General features: G+C 45.1%; 1 protein-coding gene across 16 annotated transcripts in view; it reads right to left on the minus strand.

Moving 5' to 3' along the window:
* Tenm2 (teneurin transmembrane protein 2) overlaps positions 1-21,886 on the minus strand; it is a 1,236,692-nt gene that overhangs the window by 208,518 nt on the left and 1,006,288 nt on the right. For 15 of the 16 annotated variants that reach the window (XM_028864303.2, XM_028864310.2, XM_028864311.2 and 12 more), the window contains one exon: positions 7,159-7,281. The exons of the other annotated variant lie outside the window; for it this stretch is intronic. In XM_028864303.2, the coding sequence (XP_028720136.1) occupies positions 7,159-7,281 (123 nt within the window). The remainder of the gene's footprint in view (positions 1-7,158; positions 7,282-21,886) is intronic. 16 annotated transcript variants of the gene reach the window in all.

The raw sequence follows: 21,886 nt of genomic DNA on the forward strand, positions 1-21,886 counted from the left end.
TGTTTCTGCTTCCTAGCCTGTCTGTCACAGCACTCCCTTAAGTCAGCCAGAACTGGGAACTCAGATTTGAAGGCTAAACTTGTAATGGTATCATTTCATATATAGACTGCCCAGAGTAAGTACAATTAATAAAAAGAGGCCCAAGGGCTGGAGTGGGGCTTCACAAAGCCACAGACATTTTTCCAGAGCAGCTGAAATCAATGAACAACGAACAGCCAGTGTGCTTGCAGCCTGTCAGGGGCAGTGCATAGGTCATGCATATTAAGATATGAGGGCCAGAGCAATCAAACCTACAAACCTACAAACCTTCTGGTGGTTCCAAATGGCTCCAGCTGCTTCTCATGTGAGGAGCTCTGTGCACCTGCCTGAGTGAAGGGCAGCCAGACTTTACTTAGTTAACAATGATGAATGAACATCCTAAGCATTTGGCTGGGCCATCTTACACTCAAGCAATAAATATTTATCAAGCCTCCACTGTGCTACTAAATAAACTTTGGTCCACACAGAGCTGGGTTGTATGTCATAGTCTCACCCTGTATTCCAACAGCCGAGGTAGTGTGAAGTCCTGGGTCACATGACTGAGTTGGGGACCTCCAGAGAAGAGACATGACAGAGAATCCCGTGATCTTCTTGGGTAAGTGGGCCCAGTGTGACTGGGTATTGGACAATGGCCAGGAAAGGCATTCTGGCAAGCAAGGCCAGGTCCACGCCTTGCCCCTTAAAGCTGGGATTTCCATGGGAGACTTTTCTATCCATGAGCTACACAATGAAAAGTGGAGATGGTGGTCATTTTCCCCAAGAGGCAGATGTCTGAGAGCCTCTGGTTCTGGATAGCACACCTCCAGCCTATGGATGAGATTTGTGGTGTTTCTGAAGTAACACTCTGATGATCAATTTTTACATGATCATCCAACTCTATCACTCCACGGAAGATTGCTCATGTAAATGTGAAACTACTGCCTACTTCTGAGACATGTACCTAAAATTTCAACCAGTTAAATAAGACTGATGTTGAGGAAAATGACAGTCTTCTACCGCTGCATTAGGACTAATCATTTCAGAACGTGGTACCATAACTCATTTATGGAAACAGAGAAGTTATTCCCCAAACAAGTGATAAAGGGAACAGACTCGTAGTTATACCAGGAAAATGAGGCCTCATATTAATACTTCCTAACTTCCCTGAGCTCCAGAGGCTCCTCCACATAAATCTGCCTCACAGATTATTCTGCCTCACATATTTTTATCTATTGCAAATAAAGTTGAATTTGGAAGATTGCCTCAGTCATTACACTTCGTTTCCATTTATTTGGCCATCAGAACAACCATCTGAGGCTTCCGTTAGCCAACAGGTAACTGAAGAGTTCCTGTAAGGACCTTAGATTAGTGACTAAGAAATACAGCTGGTCTGGCCTGTCATCAGCCTGCCACTGAATGGCTCTTCTCGGGAAGGGGTTCCCAGAGTGAGAGACCCAGCTCCTGTGATGGTGTTCACAACACTGCACAGGATTGTTCTTATAAAATCCTTCCGGTCTGGAGACTATATATGGCCTTCACATATTGCCTTAGATAAAAGCAGTCAGTTCTTCACTAGCTGTAGTCAAATATTTATACCTCTGACCCTTCAGTGAACTCACCTTGCCTCAATATGCCACTTGGTTTATTAGTATTGTTGATGGCAGCTAAATGTACAGAATAGCTACTACTTGGCATACGATCTTTTGATAGCCTGGCACTTTTCCCATTATTCAGATGGGAAAACCAGGGTTGATGAAAGTTATGTGACTTGCTTATAGCCCTATAGCTCTTTGGTGGTAGAGCTGGGATTAAAAAACTTTGTCTAGTGGACTCAAAACCCCATATATCTAACTATTAGGTAGACTGCATTTCAGAACCCACACTAGAGGATCTCCAGAAGAGAATCCAGAAGGAGAAGAGCTCTGGGTGTATTGACCCTGGAAAGAAGGGTGGCCAATGAGAGGAAAGGCAAATTCAGCATGGAGGAAAAATGATTGGCTCATTTGGACCGATGTTAAGCCAGAATGATGCTAGGAAGAACGAATCACACAACTTTAGAGCTAGGGTCAGACACCCATCCTTGTGACATGTTTAAGGACCAGCTGTAAGAGCGGTAGAACAAGACTCTAAGAATGACAGGAATCGCATCAACCTAAGCTACAGGCGTGTTTGCTAATGGTTATGCTATGAGGTGACGTTTGACCCCTTGTCCTTCTGGGAACATCACCAACTTTGGAAAAGTCCCATGCAGAGAAGGGATCATTTGAAACCCTTAGCTGCATGCACTGAGAGGCTGAGTGACAGGAGCCAGAGGAAGAATTACCAACCTCCCTGCGAATCTGGCTCCGAGTACCATGCATTAAGCCAACGAGTAAAAATCATTATGAAGTTTTTGCTGAAAGGGCAAGTGTAGAAAAACATGTTTCTAAACAGAATAACAGTCTTTGCCATTTTTTCCAACTTGCATACCATCTGGAAATTCTGATTTTTTTCAAAGGGTAGGAAAGAAATGTGCTTCAGGCACAAATAAATGTTTACAGCTGAGTTATAAACCGAGAATGGTAGGGCTTAAAACAGGCAGGCTGGTGGTGATGGAGCTCAAAGCTGCGGGAGACAAATAATGCTTGGGGATCTGGCCAGCGTGTATTACACATCGGCCCCTTGGAAGGGGAAGTCTTGCTTCCCATTGACCTCATCCAGTGAGGGACAAAAACGTCACCCGGGACTTGTGTTAATTCTTAGAAGGTAAAGGGAGGAAAATGAAGTAGCATTATTGTCTGTCTGTCTTGCCATTCTGAAAGCAGCCTTCCCTTTTGGACAGCTCAGAATCTCATTGGAAGTGGCAGCCTGTGGAGATGTAGTAAATGGACCAACCAAGAGAATTGATGGTGACTTTAATGATGACAATGTGTATCAAGTGCATGTTACCACAACAGTGCTCTGCAAGAGCTATCTCATTTATGCTAGACTACAAGCTTGTCAAGGAGTGCCATTCCACAGATGAGAAAGTCAAGGCTAGGAATGGATAAATGATCTGAAAAAGTAAAGTCAGCTCAGTACACAGGGATGTAGCTGGCATTCGTGTTCAGCCAAATCAGTGCCAGTATTCTACACTGATTTACAGGATTTTTCAAAGAGAGTCATGAAGTGTACATGACCAGTGCTTGGTGAAGAAAGAGAAATAGAGGTGTTGGGATATTGGAATCCTTAATTTGGGTACAGGAAAGGTTCTAGAGAAGTAGAAATAAGTTTGGAAATGATGTGGGAGAGTCATTAACAGTTTTCTTTTATTAAAGGGTAAAATTGCAAATACTGCACCTGTTTGCCTCCACAGTCATATGGGCCTGGCCATGCACCAATAGAGACTGTCACCATGATGCGTGGTCAGCCAGATTTGGTCCATGAGATGTAGTTTGCTAACTCTAGTGACACAGAGGACATTAGGAATACAAAATGACTGATGGGTTTTGAGAATGATACATGAAATTCTACTTGAGACTATATTCTTTCTTAAGATCAGTACACAAACCCAAAGCCAGTGACATGCCCTAGTAAAGCTCTTGTATACCTTATTTCTGGGCACAGGCAATCAAGCTGGATCCCTTTATGCTATCTGACCAGGTCAGAATACTGTATCGAATCTTCATTCTCAAGGCTTATCTAATCCCAGATCTATAGAGAAAGCACTCTGTGTCCCACTAATGAAGATGTATGAGTTCATTCCTTTGAACATAGAAATACACACGAGATGGTGAGTGATTCTGGCAGTCCACGTGTAACTCCTTCTCGATGTGGAACCCAAGACCATCTACGTTAAGGTTTAATTGAAAGAGATTGGAAGAAAAATAAACCACAAACAACAGTAAATGGAAAAGGAAGAGGAAGACACAGCCCCAAGAATACACTCTCCTAACTAATGAAGGGAGAGCTCTGTTTCCACTATCATATCAGAGTGTGGAGGCTGTCCTGTCTATTAGATGCCTCCCCAAACCTGCACAATGTAAATACTCCTGCAGACCAACTAATGAAATCTCTATCGATAGACCATCTTAGATGGGCCTCACATGCTCGTGTTTTGCTTACATTTTAATTTGCTCCTGCTGGATACTTACCCAGTAATTGCTTAATAAGATTAACCTCCCTGGCAATGTGTGGTGAATCTTGATTAAAACATCGGAGTGAAGGATTATCCTATACCACAAAAAATTGAGGGGGTGTTATTTAATTAACTTATTGCCAATATGTCTTGATTGTCTCTTTGAAACAGTGGGAAAGTGGTCGATGGGAATTGATTTGGGTTATCTAAATGTATAGAATTGGTGAGTGAGGAATGGCCAGGTCACTGGGTCTAGAAATTCAAATCTCAAGTCACTCAAGGACATTAACAATCTTTCCTGTCACGTTACAAGACTTCCTGCCTTTAAGCTCTAAGAGGCAATCCGGTATCTTCAGTCATCACCTGAGTACTGCTTGGGCATTTGGAAAGAAAAGATATTGAGTTTTATTTCATTTTTAAGCAATTTTGAAATTTCACCCTTTTTATAAAAACCCAATGGGCAAAACTCACAGGACAATGCTTCGGCAAATAGTCTCCCTGTCCCATAACTCACTTGGAAAAGATGAGAAGCGGTGGTGTCACACAGATTGTACTCTATGTTTTAAGGAACACAGAATAGGAAAGGCGAAGACTCTGGTCTTTCCGAAGTCACCATGAAAAGGAAATGCTCATTTGTTACCTTAGAGCAGTGGTTCCCAATGTGTGGGTCGTGACCCCTTTGACAAATTTTTATCTCCAAAAATATAACAGTAGCAAAATTACAGTTATAAAGTAGCAATGAAAACAATTTTATGGTGGGGGGTGGTCACCACAGCATGAGGAACTGTATTAAATGGCCGAAGCACTAGGAAGGTTGAGAATCACTGCCTTAGAGACAAATATTCCTAAGGCTTGCTCTCAAAGGAGTTTTCCTCAATTGCCTGACTATGATGGTGTGGGATGTTCAAGGGACATGGGGCTGGGAAATGGGGCATAAAGACACAAGGAAGAGGGGCTATGTTCATTTCTAGAGGCCTGTGAAGATCACAGGGTCCCGAGGTGAAGGTTACTAATTTAAAAGCATCCATGCACAACTTCAGAATGCTTCTCTCTCTCCATCCCATGCCTGACGGGATGAACTGCATCTTTGCTTTCAACTGTGCGTGCTGATTTGTCGGAAAGGAAGGGGGTGTTGACTTGGTGTTAAAGAAAAGTAATGGGTAAACGTAGCAGAGACTCCCTGAAGGTGGGCTTCTAAGAGCCACCCGATGGGTACTTCGAGCTGAGGTGATTCTTCATGCTAGGGGGCTCGCTAGTGTACCGTGGGTCATTTAACAGCGCCCCTGGGCTTAACCCACTAGTTACACCTCCTCCAATTGTGACAGTAAAAAAAAAAAACAAAAAAAAAAAACCTTCCAGTCATTGTCAAATGTCTCCCAAGGGGCAAAAATGAGAGGCACTGTTGTCAAGGAAAAGGGAAGGGGTGGGGTCAAGTACTGGAGGTGAATAGATTTCAGATCTGAGGACAGTAAATTCGGCTCTGGGCTTTGTGGTCAGTTAAAGCAGAACACGGTCAGTTAGGGTGAAATATCCTCTTTATTTTGAGATCTGGTTTTACCTACTCAATAATGGAAAGAATATCATTTCATCCTCAGATAAAACTTTTTCATGCTTACTTAAAGGTAATTTAGCGTTATGATTATGACAGATGAGAAGGCTGATTCTTAAAGACTGGATAAAAAGGCAGAAGTCATACCTGAAGGTGTAGGGCAGCTCTGGGAGAACGATTTAAAGACCGTTAGCATATCAGGGTAAGGAATACACACCCGAGGCAGGGGAATGCTAGAGTCTTCTCAGCAGAAAGCATGAGGTACAAGAAAAGCCAACCTCCTGTCCAGAGATGCACATTGCATAGACCTGAATTCAAGTTTGTACCAGTCCTGTGTCCTTGGGTGAAGTTTCTAGAATATTCTGGGCCTGAATGTCTCAGAGTTGCTTTTCCTACTTTTGGAGCTGAAGTTACGTTATGCTCTGCTGGGCATAGGATAGATACCCTATAAAGGCTCCTTCCCTTTCCCTTAAAACGTTCCTGTGGTGTATTCTAAAAAAAAAAAAAAAAAAAACAACAAAAAAAACAAACCAACCGTGTGTGTGTGTGTGTGTGTGTGTGTGTGTGTGTGTGTGTGTGTGTGTGTGTGTATGTGTGTTTGTGTATACTGGTGACTAAGAAATAGTCACTGAATAATTATGTTTGGAGAAGCCCGTTCCATACAATTCTGGATGGGATTTCCAGCCTGAATTTCTCAAATGCCATCAAATCACCAATCGCCAGCCCTGCTAGCTACGCCATTGGCCGCTCCTGTCTTTTAATTGCTCCTGTCCCCACCTCCCCATGGTTCTGTTTTTCTCTCCTCTTTTTTAGCACCTTGTTAGCACCTATTTTTCTCCCCTACAAGAATACAGTGATTGCCTCAATGAACATTTCTATTGTCCTCCTCACTGCTCTGAAAAGGGAAGCTTTGTTGCCGAGTTGTCAAAACTCCTTTCTTTTCTCCCCCAAAAGCAGAACAGCTCTGTCTCTCTCTCTCCCTCTCTCAAGGCAAGCCAGGCGAGCCTACTCCCCGGGGAGGCTGTATCTCTCCTTGTGGGAGAGGGACCAAGGCTGGTGGCTTGTACTGCCAGCTGCTTCCTGACTTCTGATTAGGCAGGTTTTTGCTGCTGCTGCTGCTGCTGCTGCTGCTGCTGCTGCTGCTGCTCCAGCTGCTGCTGTTGCTGCTGCTTCTGCTCAGGCCTTGGGATGCTTTCAAGCATGCCACACGGTGCCAGTTGCTGTAGATAGCATAGGTATGCACACTGCTTGGAGCAGGCTCTGTGCCAGATTCAAGTGACTCCAGCCAAACACAGCTAACAGACAGGAACAGCAAACAGCTTTTAAACGTGGGCACCTATGAAAGGCAGTCATTTTTTTCCTTTCCTTTTCTTTTTCTTTTTTTTTTTTTTTTTTTCATGCCTTCCAAGATTTGGATTAAAAAACCTGAAGCAGCTGGCGAGAGCCCTGAATTTTCCTGTGACCTCAATAGGGCAAGCAGCAGCTGGAACCTCACCTTTGCCTCCAGATGGCACTGTTACCACATCATCGTTTCCTGGTAAGCCGGTCCTTACGCCATTGTTAAAGGTGTGTCCATCTGCCGGCTGGAGTTGCCAATTGAGTCCGAGCAGATGCATTGCTGCAGGAGAGACAAAGTAATGAAAATATGAATAGATAATTCAGCAATGCAAATGTCAAGGGGGAGGGCCAGGTGCCTTTTTCCAAGCAATTGCCTTTTAAGGAAACTGCAGTTCAAAAATGGCTTGCCCCAGGCCTCCAGGATCAGCTAAATACAGAAAGTGGCAATCCAAGAGTTTCTGCCTCCTTTGCTCTGGAGCAGCTCCCAGCCAGGGGGGCAGCACCCCTCGTGGGAAGTGGAGGAGGGAGGTGACACGTAGGTCTGCTCTTTCAGGATGGGCTACTCTATCACTTGTCTGCTTGCCCTCATACCTGCTTTTAGACAGGTGCACGGACAAAGGCTGGCTTCTCCCAGCTACTCAACATGGGAGTCAAGGTCAAAAACAAGGCTCCACTGCTGCCATCTGACTGGCCCTGAAATGCCAGCACAGCCAGAGGTCTCTGCAATTGCATTGGCCCACTTAGAAGCACGCCTACCTAACCGTGCCAAACTTTTTTTGCCTCTCTCTTTTAGCACATTGTGGAAATGCTTAAGGGTGTGTTGTGTGTGTGTGTGTGTGTGTGTGTGTGTGTGTGTGTGTGTGTTGTGTAATAGTGGTAGAGCCTTTTCCAGAAAAAAAAAAAAAGCAAAACAAACAGTATTATTCGGTTTCCCCCGAGTATGAAATGAGACAGAGATGGGATGCCCAGAAGCACTTGCTCTCAGGAGACAAGCATGTTTTCAGAGGTCGGATTTCCATGTATACCTCACCCTCCAGGCAGCCTTCTAGTCTTGTTACTTAGCTCGGGCAGAGACCCAGTTAGTTTAGAAAACCCAGTGTAGCATCCATCCCCGATAGATCTTGGTTTTATTGTTACGGAGGAGAGGGAAACACCTGTGTTGTTTCCAAGCCCTCATCTAAGAAATGCTTCATTTGTAAATAAATAAGGAATCCATTCCCCTGCATATTTCCCACACAAACAATGACTGTGCCCTGTCTGTCTGGCATTTCAATGGGCACAGGTTGATGCCTGTTGCCACATTCACAGCTCGGCAGGCGAGAAAAGGCTGTTGACAGGAAAGTTCTGAGTTTGACGTGGGGATGGGAGAAACAATTAACCACAGGAAACACAATTAACAATGCTTAGGAAATTGTTCACATAGCAATTAATTCTGCATGCCTACCACCACTTAAAGTCAGGCTGCATTCTATTAAGGTTAAAATCCTATCTTCACACAATACGGCTTAGATTGATGGCTGCAGATTAAGGTGGTAAGGTACCTGGCAGAGTATGTGTCTGCTTTTTTTCTCACAGGCTTCTCCACCTCAAAACCACATTTCCCATCTCTACATTTCCATGAGGTGCACAGCCCACGGTCGCAACTTTCCCAGATGATAAATACTAATAAGAATAAGTGACATTTACTGTACTCTTTCCGTTGAGGTACCACCTAATTTTCTCCTGCAGTTTATCCGTTATATGTAGGTCACTTACTTGAAGAGACCAGAGTCTATTGCCTCAAATAATGACACATTTTCACCATACAGAGGTCAGGAAATGAGAAGTAATCGTGGTTGCTTCAAGATAACGATACCTTCTGATTTGTAATTACCAGGTGAAGGGAGCCAAGGAATTAGCTGTTTCAAAATGATTTTAAAAAAAAAAAAGAAAGAAAGAAAGAAAGAAAGAAAGAAAAAGAAAAGAAAAGCCCGATACCATTGGGTTATTGGAGCTTGCCTGGAGCCAGCTGCTGCTTTGGAGGAGGGTCCCTGAGTGCTGAGACAGATGCTGCCACCAAGCATCACAGGTGCAGCTAGGGCCCCAGCCTAACAGAGCTTTGATGCTCATGTCTGTGAAAAGGCAGTGGGTCCTGGCAGGCAATGACGACAGCCTCCCCAGTGCCCTACCCATGTGTAACTGCCCCCTTCACACGCTGTTCACGCCTGTCACTCCAAGGTACAGGGTCCATTTCCACCGCCAGCTTCGGGAGAATAGTAGACAGGACGGCAATCTTACTGAGCGTAAAGGGGACACTCCTCATAACGCCATCTTCTGTTTTCAAGGATGTCTTCCCTCCTGCCTCCTTAACTTTTCTTTTTCTTTCTTTGTTTCTACTGGAGCTATTTATTATTGTTATCATTATCATCATCATTAACAAAAGTAATCAAGCAATAGCATGAGGACAGAGGGGTTAAGGAGAGAGAATGGGCGCCATTGCTTGGACAACTCTGTGAGTGAATAGGAAAATAACAGGAGATAAAGACAAGGAAAGGGGAAAAGCCCAATCACTGAGCATGAGACCTGGCCACCAGCAGAATCTCTGTTCAAAGACGAAACTCAAGTTCAGGCAAATTTTCCATCATTGAGCTGAATGCTAAGTGAGGATGGTACCAGGGTCACAGCTGCCTTTCTTGTGTTGGGGGAAGGGCATCTGAGCAGGCTTTTGTTGGCTTTTTTTTTTTTCTTTTTTTGTATGTGTTGGCATTCTTGATCAGCTGTTCGTTCCTTGGACTTGAGGAAGAAAATGAGACTGTAGTTTTGGCCTGTGGGAACAGACTAAAGTGTCCCTGGGATAGAGACCCAGGGGAACTGGGAACTAAATGAGTCTCCTGACTAAGGAGAGTTCTTCTTCTTCTTCTTCTTCTTCTTCTTCTTCTTCTTCTTCTTCTTCTTCTTCTTCTTCTTCTTCTTCTTCTTCTTCTTCTTCTTCTTCTTCTTCTTCTTCTTCTTCTTCTGCCAGCAGCTGACTGGTTCTATGGTTTGGGCTAAGGAATCATCCCTCCATCCATCTCTCCTTTTCCCTTTTGTGAAAGTTCCCTTCACAGGTGGAGTAAAGGCAGCTTGCAGGGGCCAAAGGGGGTTATGCCTAGCTCCGTGGAAGAACTGGCAGTGTCAAACATAGACAGCACATCCACATTTATTAGGACAGGAAATAGCACGTGGGGACATACTTGGATGCTTGGACTGTAGAACATTATATTCTTCTAAAAGAAACAGTGTGGAGGAAGAGGGAATAAGGATGGAATATTATGGGTAGAGTATAATGGATGGAATAATATGGGACTAGAGTATAAAGAGAAGGCTATTTTGATCCTCAGTATATCATATACCTGCTGTCAATCACTGAGCTCAACGTTCACACACTGACATAAACATTATCTTAAAGAGTTCCAGGTAGGTACTATCATGACACTCACTCACAGATGAGGGACGCATTGACTATGAAGTTCTTACCACTGGCGGGATTTCAGAATCAGAGTAGAACTATGCTGGGGATGTGGTACCTCTTTCACACTTCATAGAGATCTGGTGACAAAGTCCATGGGAAAATGACACCTCAGCCCAAACTTGTTTCTGTCTCAGAATTCATGATCAGTAAAGTGTGGTCATTCGCTGTATGTACCATTGCTGCCTGGAGGAGCTTTTACTCCTTTTTGCTGCTGATTTCAGAAGTGGCTTTGTGACTTGCAGTGTATCCTGCATTACATAGCGATCCTAGAACCTGAGTGAAAAGGCCACTGGGCAGAGCTAGCTGTGCTTGGCAAGTGTCAGAATGCAGAGGGGGGAGTAATGAATTGTTAAGGCAGTGAACCAACTAGAGTTTAGGGTTGTTTGTTACAGCAGCCTGGCCTAGTCTACCCTGACTGATTATTCAGTTATGAAGAAAAGGAAAGAGGACATGTTTACAGAATAGATCTCTGTGAATTCTTTAAATATTATCAGGCCAAGAGCTTTTCTGAAATCCAGACAGGAAATTAACACCTGTTTGGGGTCATTATGCCTATTTCCATGGACAGCAAAATATTTGAAAAATATAATACCTTCATCTTTTTTTTTTTTTTCTGTTACCAGAGCCAGACTAGACAGCTGAGAAACCTTGGGATAGCCACGGTTATCGCTTCTTCATCTCAGTACTTCACAGAAATGCCCATCACTTTACATTTTACTGGAGGAGCTATCCTGGCTGCCCTGGGATGGTTCCTTCTCCTCCTCCTCTGAATGCTCCAGCAGCAGCTCATCCCAAAAGGTCTGGTTCAGACCATGTTAGGGTCAGAAGTGAAATGAGTTCTGGAAGTCCTCTTCTCCGCATTACCTGCCCCCACTGACAGCCGAAATGTACAATTCATCACGACTTGACAGGCTCTACTCCAGAGAGACGCTGGGATGGAACAACGGGGCGCCATGGGTCAGCAAGGATGGGGTGGGGAAGGGCTTCAAGTGGGAACTCATGGAACCAGGTGGCATCTGGGAGACCAGCCACTAAAAGCAGAGCCAGCAGCCAAACCCTGATGTATCCCTCAGCTAACTGGAGAGAACCTTTCCAGGGTGTTGAAAGGACCTAAGGCCACATGGTAAGACCACACACAGATGCCAGGTTTTTGCAAGAACAACAGTCAGACCTCCTTGCAGGTCCATTAATAGTTTCCCATTGAAGTTCCTGTGTTTAAGTGACAGATGGGCTCCCAAAGAAACAACCAGAGAGCAAGCCTAGGCTAGAGAAAGCAGGTTGCTTACAGGTGACAGAATTCTCTAGTCAGCACAAGGACATGGAGAGGCCAGGCCTTGAAAAATGGCAGTTTCCAAAAGAGGTTGTCTGAAATCGTAATTAGGGTATGTGTGGACCCTGCTGGGTGCCATTTAGAACCTTCTATGTTCATTGGCTGGCAGAGGCTCAACCTGACAAGAGAGTCAATCAATATGTCAGCAATACTTCACCGAGAGCTGTTCAACCCCTGCTTGTCAAAGAGGACAAACATGGAGGCCACAGATGCTCTGTGTTTGCTGAGCAGGCCCCCAGGAGCAAGGGGTATCTTTAAAGATCAGGCCTGTCGATATGTAACCCCAGGGAGGAGATTGGACTCTCCCTTTGAAAATGTAAGACTGCAGGCCAAGCAGAGCCCCAGGAGGGAAAGGAAGGTGCCAAGCCTGCTGGGTCTTGGGGCTCAGCATGCAGGCAGATGCACAGGGCCTTTGAGCTGATGTCAGAGCACATTCAGAAATGGGAAGGCTCTGGGAAGGGTCAGGGCTGAATCTCCTTGGCTTTGCACCAGCCAATTAAGCCCACAATGCCAGGACTCCTGTGGGAAACAGCAGATTCCCAAGGTGCCCCTGCTGAAAGGATGGAACCTGCTGAGAGAGGGCTGAGCAGGGGTAATGCTCACGGGGCTAACCCTGAAATCACTGGACACTGTAAAGGCACCTTAGCAGTGAGCAGGGAAAAATCAACACATGCAAATGAGCATCTTCAGCCATGATGATGATTCCCATTTATTTTGACAACGTGCCAGGGACTGGGATAATTACTTTAATGGCAGCATTTATTCATTATTTATCATTTGGCAAATATTTATTGAGCTCACACTGTGCATCGAATTGTGTCCTGGCCCTGGGAATAATGCAGTTGGCAAAACACAATCCCTGCTTTCATGGAACTTACATTCTAGTGGGACACAGAGAAACTAAACACGTGTGAAAAGCAGAGTAGAGGGCCAGGCGCCCAGAGGGGCAGGGGATGGGGAATGCAAAGTTCTTCTCTTTCTTCTCCTTTGGATGTTAATGGAGACTGGTCAAGGGTGGTGTCGTGATGGGTAAGTTCATACAAAGACATCGGCAATGGCATGGCAGTTCCCACTGACATGGAGGACCAGCCGTCCAAGCCAGAGTCTAGCAAGCAGGAAAGGGAAGTGGAGGGTAGACAATGTTGGGGGAGAGTGGATACCTTTGGAGGGACTCTGTTTTTTTGTTGAAGCGTGTCTTTTGAAGGGGAAGAAAATCCTCTGCATCCTATTGATGTTCTTTTTTTTTTTTTTTTTTTTTTTTTTTTTTTTTTTTTTTTTTTTTTTGAGAAGTCTCTGTACTTCCTTCTGAGCTCACTGGTAGCCACTGCTCAACAGAGATCCGCTGCTCGCTGATGCTGATTAAAGTGCGCACCAACGCTTTGATTCCTATACCATAAGATCTATGAACAATATGACCTTTTGAGAGGTTGACTTGTCCAAGGTCACACCACCACCATTAACTGGGGGATCTGGGACCCACACCTTGATGTGTATCACCTCAGAGTCAGAGCCCCAAGCCCCATTGCTGTGCTGACTCCAATTTGAGATATCTCCCGACCACCTCCGAGGACATCTGTATTTTCTACTGGAATAACTGTTTCAAGACTGAGCAGGGCAGGAAGGTTCCAGAACTCTTTCTGTGAATGTTGCCTAAGTCCACTCAGGACAGGTACCTCTCGTAAGCAGACATTCATCCTCCATAAATACACTATGGTCCGTCACCATTTTGCTGTTTAACTTAAGGATCCATCATTGCCAATATAAAACGGAGGACTAGTCACTTCAGCTGCCTGGCTGGCTGACATGTGCTTGTGGTGGCTTTTTCCTGGGCCAGTCTGCTCCTCACCCTCAGGGGCGTGGTTGACCGACCATGGCACTTCTCTCTCTCTTTGTGGAGAGGAGTGGGCTCCTGCAATGCCTTAATAGCACCCTTTTAAGAATGCTGTTGCAGCCAGAAGAACTACCTTTCGCAGGACAGAGGCAATGCAAATAAAACCACGAGGAATAACATTCTCGAAAATGCCTTAAGACTTAAAAAAGGAATTAAAAAAATTTAAATCTCAAAGGAGTTTTTTTTTTTTTTAAATCCTTTTTAAAAATTCTAACTGCCTCGGTGAAATGGTTTTGCTTATTTTTCCCAGACAGTGTAGCAATACACTGAATGGAATAAATTTTCAAAGCGCCACATGGAAGGGACGCCCACAAATCCCTTTACCAGTAATGGGATTTGCGCACCTAGCTCTTGAGAACGCTCGGGAAACTTATTTGCCTCCGTCCAACTTTCAGCGTGCAGCTTCCAAGATGCTTGCAAAGCTCAGGACCAGGGACTTACCCAGAAGAGAGATGGAGAAGTGATCCCAGAATCCTGGCAAGACCACTTGAATGAGAGGGGGCTTTGGGGAAGACAGCCACTGCCTGCTCATGCCCTCAGGCGCTGTCCTAGTCCCTCCTTGGCCCTAAAGCATCCTCAGCAAGGACTGTGTCTGTCACCTTCTGTCCCTCTCCAAAACAGGGAGGCTTTCCGTCACCCCGTGCACATCTGCCGGGAGGACAAGGTGACAGTTCTGTAAGGCAGCTCCGGGACCAAGGAGCAGTATGTTTTCCAGCAAGAAGAATCTACGCAGAAGGACCTGCACATTAATCTCTTCTTGTGACAGGCTCAGGACAGTACAGTGAGTAGGAAGTGGGATGAGATTAATCAATTCCTGTGTTTGGAGGAAACAAACAGGGCTCGTTGCAGCTTCCAGATGTGTCGGGTCATGGAGTCAGTGTCCTCCTCACTCCTCTCCCTCCAGCCCCGGTGGCAGGGGCTCGGCAGGTGGCCTCAGCTGATAGTGTGGGCGTGGTGTGTGGTGTGCTGAGCTGACCTCTAATGACACCCTCCCTCCCCAGCAGCACCAAGAAAATCAATACCCAAGACAGACACACGCTCTCAGCCACTCTTTTTCTCCCGTGCAGAGTGCCTGGAATATATTGGTTGCCCATGCCGGTCAGGCAGCCCATTGTCCATGGAGTCTATGCATCCTTGTCCAGATAAACACACGCCCAGAGCCGTCAGCCACACAGGTGCCATTTCCCACCCAGACCACTGCGGTCTTGATGCTATTTTTTCCCCCCAGAAAGAAATAAAATAAAAGCCTTTCTTTCCTCAAGAAAGCGCCTGCGTGATCAAAACACCTTTAGAGAATGATAATATCCGGAGGTTTTATTCGCCAAATAAATCATGGTCTGGAGTTTTAAGAGCTTTTGTGACAACAAAACATAGGCCCACAATCCCATGCATGCATATATATATATATATATATAGACATTTGTCCCCACCCCCAGCTTGTCATTCAGTGTTGACAACCCAAACAATATGTATCTTTTTCTTTCTTTCTTTCTTTTTTCTATTTTTAAGAATAGCAGCACCCAGCAGCCCTGTTAAAGGGGGGACAGATCCATGAGACCACCGTACAAAGGCAAGGCGAGGGGCGGCACGTGGCAGGCGGCCATAGGAATCCTAGGAAGCAGGCACATGAATGTTTTAGAAGATAAGATGTCATATCGATCGGGAGATGTGCAATGTGAGCTGGAACAAAGACAGAGAGAAGTCTCCCGTGAAACGGCCGCCCGCAAGGGGGAGTGGCCAGGGGGTCAGGCCAGTGCTAGTGACAGCCCTTGCCAGACTGAGCTCTGGGCCAGTTTCTTCCTTTGGAGAAAGTAAGTGGGGGGACAGAGAGGGCTGGGATTCATTTTCCCTCCTGATATGCGTAGGCAACCCCCCCCCCCCCCCATAGATGGTACCTGAGAGTCTTCTGGCTTGAACTCTGAAGCCCACAGACAGGCAGCCTCTGCAATGGAAGGCATGCCACGAATCATCTGTTAATAACATTAATCCAATGGAGAGGCAGCAGGATCCCTCCTGATCCTCCATTCATAAGCAGAGCTCTATGATGAACGGCATCCAGGTCAGGGCTTTAAAACCAGAGGCTGAAATCTCCACTTCTCCCCTTTCCCCTTCTTGGAGGACCCAGTGGTCAACACAGACGTGCTTCTGCCTAGAATGATCTGGGTGTGGATTCTGTACTTTTTTTTAGAACTGAGAAAGGAGTTGAGGAGTTGAGGATGTTGAACAAATCCTATATGTAATTCTCATTTCAATCTGGCCATTTGTTCAGCAAAGCCAAATTAGGCACACAGGGAGGCTGCCAGTGTCCCTTTCAATTTTTAATTTTTGACATGGTTAACTCAAGTTTTTTTTTTTTTTTTTTAAACTCAGAATTGGAAAAAAAAAAAAAAGGCTGCTTTAGCAAATTGGGCTTGATCTTTCTCTTAAATGGTTTTTAGTTACGCGGGTTTCAGATAGCTAACCTGAAACGTTTAAAACTTGATTCTGATAGAGAGAAACATCATGTTGGAAAATTCCTTCTGTTTCCCAGGGCCTGATGAGGTCTCAGGGAAGGAAGTCGGGGAGCACAAGGGGTTCTGCACTGTGCTCTATTTGATATCAATACAGGCAACTTAAAAGAATAGAGCTCACTGGGAAGAAAAGACAGGGCAAATTCTTTCTGGAACATAAGCTATCTGTACCTTTTTTTTTTTTTTTTTTTTAAAGAGTCACACTTTCATCTGCAATTAGATAAATGACACAATTGGATTTATTTTGAGTTAGTGACAATTTATTTAATAGAGCTAATTTGAAGGGTTTTATGTGACACTCAAGTCACACATGCTTCCTTTCTGCTGAAGGTACACGCTTCTCTCAACAGGCCGTGGCACGGCAGGATGCTGTGACATTTCTGGCTTCTACAGCGCATCATGATGAGGCAGAAAGGCACTGGGTATGGTGCATCCTAAGCCTCCCTCTCTCTCCCTACAGTTGTGTTCCTGGCCCCCATTGTAACTCTTGGAAGAGTTCAAGCCAAGCAGGGCCCAGGACACCCCCTAGGTGGGACTGGCGTCTCCTCTAGTGACCGTGGTATGGCTTCAACCCCAGTTCATTCAAGAGTTTAATCCCCAAGGTCTTAGGTGAGTGGTATTAACAGAGTGGAAACTTAATCCATGTGTTTAGAGATGATGCCTTTGAAAAGTGATTCAATAAGATAGGTCACTAGGGTAGCACTCTGTGACTGAATCCCGGTGGCTTCACAAAGAAAAAGAGCAACCGTGTAGACAGAGAAACACATACACCCCTGCTGTGTTACGTTATGGCATAGAGGTCCATCTCAGAGCCGAAGGCATGCTGCTTGGACCTTGAACCTTTAGAATGGCGAGTTCAAACAAGCCTCTCATTTTTATAACATAGTCTGCTTCAGGTATTTTATTACAGTAAGGGGATACCAATGAATACAACCAGCTTGTTGTATTCCAGGCCCTGCATATTCGGAGGCAAAGAAAGATGAGCTCATTCGTGAAGTTGCATATTATTGTCATTTCTTACTGTTTTTAGGTAGAGGTTTCGATCTAGGATCTCCTACTTAGCTCCACTGTATGTAAACGCATAAGCCGGTTTGGAGATGGTATGTTATTTTTCCTGTTTTGCAAAAGGAAAGGAAGCTTCTCTATTCAGACGGCATCTCCAAGGTCTGTGGCTGCTGGGAATTTTCTTTAATTTGCTAAATATGGCCCCTCTAGCAAGGTCCCACAGTTAGTTAGGACTAGCCCCCGGAGACAACTCTGTGAGGCCCCGGAAGCGCCTCCTCACCAGCCCCTCTGATCCTCCAAGCTTTGCTCTGGAGCTGTCAGAAGCAACTGTCCCGACTAAGTCAGCTTTCTCCTCAGAAACGCCCACCCTGCTTCCTGGGGTTCCCTATCCAGAAGGTCATTTGCATTCTGCTTCTGGGCCAGCACTGCCCGACATAAATATAACACACATGAAGTTAAATTCTTCTACTAACCATGCTAAATAAGTACAAATAAATGTAGTGTTTTAAACCCAATGCAACCCAAATATTATCAGTTCAACATGTCATGAACATAAAAATCCCAAATGAGACATTTTACTTTTTGTTTGCACAAAGTGTTCAAAATCTGGTTTGTATTTTACACTCACAGAATCTCAGTTCAGATGCTAAGTTTTCAGCAGTTAAAGTAAAATGTGGTTCTGCCAAAACAATGAAAGTGTTAGTAAACACCAATAGTTTACACTTTGGTTTTTAGAGTTAAATGAATTGAAGGCGAATGAAACTCGCTTGTTGCCTGCGTTGGCGTGCCTGCGGGAGCAGTTTGAGACTTCTGTGTCTCAGTCAGTAGTCCTGGAGCACCCCCTGACCCCCGGTATTTCAGATGTACGTGTAGCTTAGCAGTGATTGGTGCCATGCCGGCCATCTTTACCCAGATCATGAGCCATGACCATGCTGAACCATTGAGAGTGTGTTTTCCTTCCTCACTTCCTTTTTTTAAACTTTCTTTTTATTTATTCTGTGTGTCTTTCACATCATGTGTCTTGATTCCATTCATTTCCATGTGCTTCCATGTCTGACCTCCGCCCCTGCACATCCCTCAAAATAAAACAAAATTTAAGAGAATAAAAGAGGGGGAAAAATTAAAAATTTCATCATGGAAGTTCCAGTGTGACACAGTGAGCCACGCAGTAAACCCCTTTGTCCATAGGTCTTTACTTGCAAGTGTTTATTGCAGAGTCTTCGGTCTGGTTCCAGTCCTCTGGTTTCTACTACACCATCGATGCTGGGCCCTCACTAGGACTCCTCTTGGTTATCCTGTGTTGTGGAGATCCTGGAGTTTGGGGTCTGCAGGTCAGGTCCCTTCATATGCTCCAGCAAATCGTAGATGGGGTGGATGTTGGGGTGGCCAATTCATGACTCTGGTTCTGGGCCTGGGCCGCTGCAGGGTTGGTCTGCCTGCTGGTTCTCTCCTGTCACCACCAGGGTGAGCTCTCCAGAACTGCCTTGGCTAGTTCACCCCTTGCAGTGATGAGCAAGGGGCGTGGGGGAGATTCTCCTGCTTTTGCGCCCTCAGGATCTGATCTCCCACACCTACACCATCAGGGCCAGCTCTACTGTGTTGCTCAGGCTAGGTATAAGGGCCACTTTCCCCAAGTACTGCAGCTGCCGAGGGGTAGAGACAGCTCTCCTGCTCTTAAGACCCCAGGGTCAGTTCCTCCACCTGTCTCAATCATTGATGGGCCGGGGGGAGGGTGCATCTCTCCTCCACTCATGCTGCCACATGTCAGATGAGTAATGGGGGCAGCTCTTCCTTGCTCACAACATTGGGGCTGGGCTACCCTCACCTCTGACCACCACACTGCTCTGCTGTGCTGCCTAGATGAGGGGCAGGGCCCACTCTCCTAGTGCTGAAGCTGGTGAGGACCTTCCCCATTTTCTAATTTGTCCCTGTTCCCAGCAGAAGGGTTAGACTGCTACAGAATTGAGAAGCACACACTCATACACACACTCACACATACATACACACACATGTACACACATTAACACACATACATACGCACATATACATACTCATACAATGCATACATACACATAAACATACACACATACATACACTTATATTTCTTTCTTTCTACATGCTTACATAGGAAATATATATTAAAGGAAAGAATGCTTTGAAAATTTGTGTTTAAACATCTAACCTATGTTGGTCCTATGGCATTATAGGCTAAGAATCAATGGTCATAGTAACAAACAGAACCTACTAAATTCTTTAAGCAGGGTCTCAATTCCTATCTGATTTTAAGATGTTTCCAATTTGATTATTAAAAAAAAATGGGGTAGTAACTATTATTCCCATTTTACAGATGAGAAAAACTGAGGCTTAGAGAGATTAAATCACTCCCCACTACAACCCAGCTACCGAATGTGTGTCTCCCCAAGTTCAGTCATCAGTGGTCATGCCCATGGGTTTCACTTGCACCATTTTTTTTCTTGACTCTATTTTAAAATCAATTCCACTTTAAAGAACGTTAACCAGTGCAGTCACATCCTTAAATAATGCCTTCAAAATTAAAAGTTTCATGTGTTTTATCAAACCTAAAGTTTTGTGAGACATTAGGAAAAAATATAACTACTAAAAAAAGTCCATGTCCCGGACTTTAAAACATGTTTGGAGATGAGCAAATATAATGTTCCTTCCTTCCTTCCTTCCTTCCTTCCTTCCTTCCTTCCTTCCTTCCTTCCTTCCTTCTTTTTTTTTTTTTTGGTTTTTCGAAACAGGGTCTCTCTGTGTAGTTTTGCGCCTTTCCTGGATCTTGCTCTGTAGACCAGGCTGGCCTTGAACTCACAGAGATCCACCTGCCTCTGCCTCCTGAGTGTTGGGATTAAAGGCGTGTGCCACCACCTCCCGGCTGTAATGTTTCTTTCTCAGTAAAAATGCAAGATTTTTTTTTTTTAAAGGAATATCCCCCTTCCGTCTAGTCACACTGTGTGCTGAAGGCAGTCTTAGTCACATCTAGAAAGTACTGCCTGTTGTGTTCCTAATGCCCCTTTGGGTCAGCATTTCACGATTTCTGTCCTCTCCTATCCCTTCACACCACAGCCAGACAGAAAGAAATACCAGCAAGAGAAGAGACTGGAAGGTAGGCCTCCCCCACTTGTCTTTTCTCGGGCTTTTCTGTTGTAGGGGACAAACAGACAGACAGATTTCCAGCTGTACACCCCTTCTTCCTGGAGGATGTCTCTTTATGGCCAGAGTACAAAGACTACCTTAGGGAGCTGAATCTATGTGGTCAGTCCTTCGCATTGAGAGATTTAGGCCTTAGCTCCCCTCTCCTGCCCCACCTTCCTTTCTTCTAGCCCTGCAGGGTTTCTAGAACCCAGACCACCATGGGAGTATTTGGGGGCTATTCCAGTATCTACTTAAGGCAGTGATTCCACCAGCAATCACTGAGGATTCATTATACAACAGGTGCTATCAGCCAAATCAATACCATTTGCATATGAAGAAGAGCCAATATACACAGTTCCCACTGTGTGCCAGTCACTAAGCACTTGTGGTAGTTTGAATGAAAATGGTCCCATAGGCTCATAGGGATTGGCACTACTGGGAGGTGTGGCCTTGTAGGAGTAGGTGTGTCTTTGTTGGAGGAAGTGTGTCATGGGGAATAGGGTGGGCTTTGAGGTCTCAGATGCTCAAGCCATGCCTAATGTGGCAATCTCTTCCTGCTGACTTTGATCTGGATATAGAACTCTCAGCTCCTTCTCCAGCACCATGTCTGCCTGCATGCTACCATGCTTCCAGCCATGATGACAATGGACTAAACCTCTGAACTGTAAGCCAGCCCCAATTTTCCTTTATAAGAATTGCTGTGGTCATTCATGGTGTCTCTTCAGAGCAATAAAACCCTAACTAAGATAGCACTTCACAGGTTTAGACATGGAATTACCATATTTTTGGTAGATCAAATGTGGTAGAATATTGGCAGATGCTTTCCCTAGACTCCTCTTTATATTCCAATACACCAGGGATGGACAGAATTAAGTACCTTGCCCAAGCTTTTCTGAAAGTAGTTGGGCTTGATAACTCCAGATCAGTGGAGTCCACTAGAGTGCTTCCTGTTGCTTACAGTAGAAATATCAGGAGACAGAGAATCTCGCCCCCTCCGTGTGTGTGTGTGTGTGTGTGTGTGTGTGTGTGTGTGTGTGTGTGTGTGTATGCATGTCTTTTGTGAGTATCCCACATAGGAAAATACTTGGGGCATCCTCTTCCCCAGGTTCATTTTATAGATGATGGCTCCCCAGGCCTGGCATCTGTGCAGAAAAGCAGTCCTCTGCTCTCACCCCATCCCTGCACCCACCCTTGAAACTGTTATTCTGGAGTGATGTTTAAACAGGAACCCCAGGCTTACAGACTTGGCTTTTGTACTTCATGCCAGTGTGAAAGCAGGAACGACACAAAGCAGCACAGGGGCAGGAGAGGCGATCTGAATGGCTTCCATCAGCCTCCTTTAAAACTACTATACACAGTCGAAGCAGAAGGTGTTTCCATGCAAACGCTGCTTCAAGATAAGCCCCACCTTCCATCTTTTTTCCCCCCACTTAGATTCCACCTTCAATCCTTTCCCCCCGATATTCTGGACACGTAAAAGACACAGTTTTCTGCTTCTACCCTGAT

The sequence above is a fragment of the Peromyscus leucopus genome, chromosome 8b, assembly GCF_004664715.2.
Source record: "Peromyscus leucopus breed LL Stock chromosome 8b, UCI_PerLeu_2.1, whole genome shotgun sequence".
In the NCBI taxonomy this organism is placed as follows: Eukaryota; Metazoa; Chordata; class Mammalia; order Rodentia; family Cricetidae; genus Peromyscus; species Peromyscus leucopus.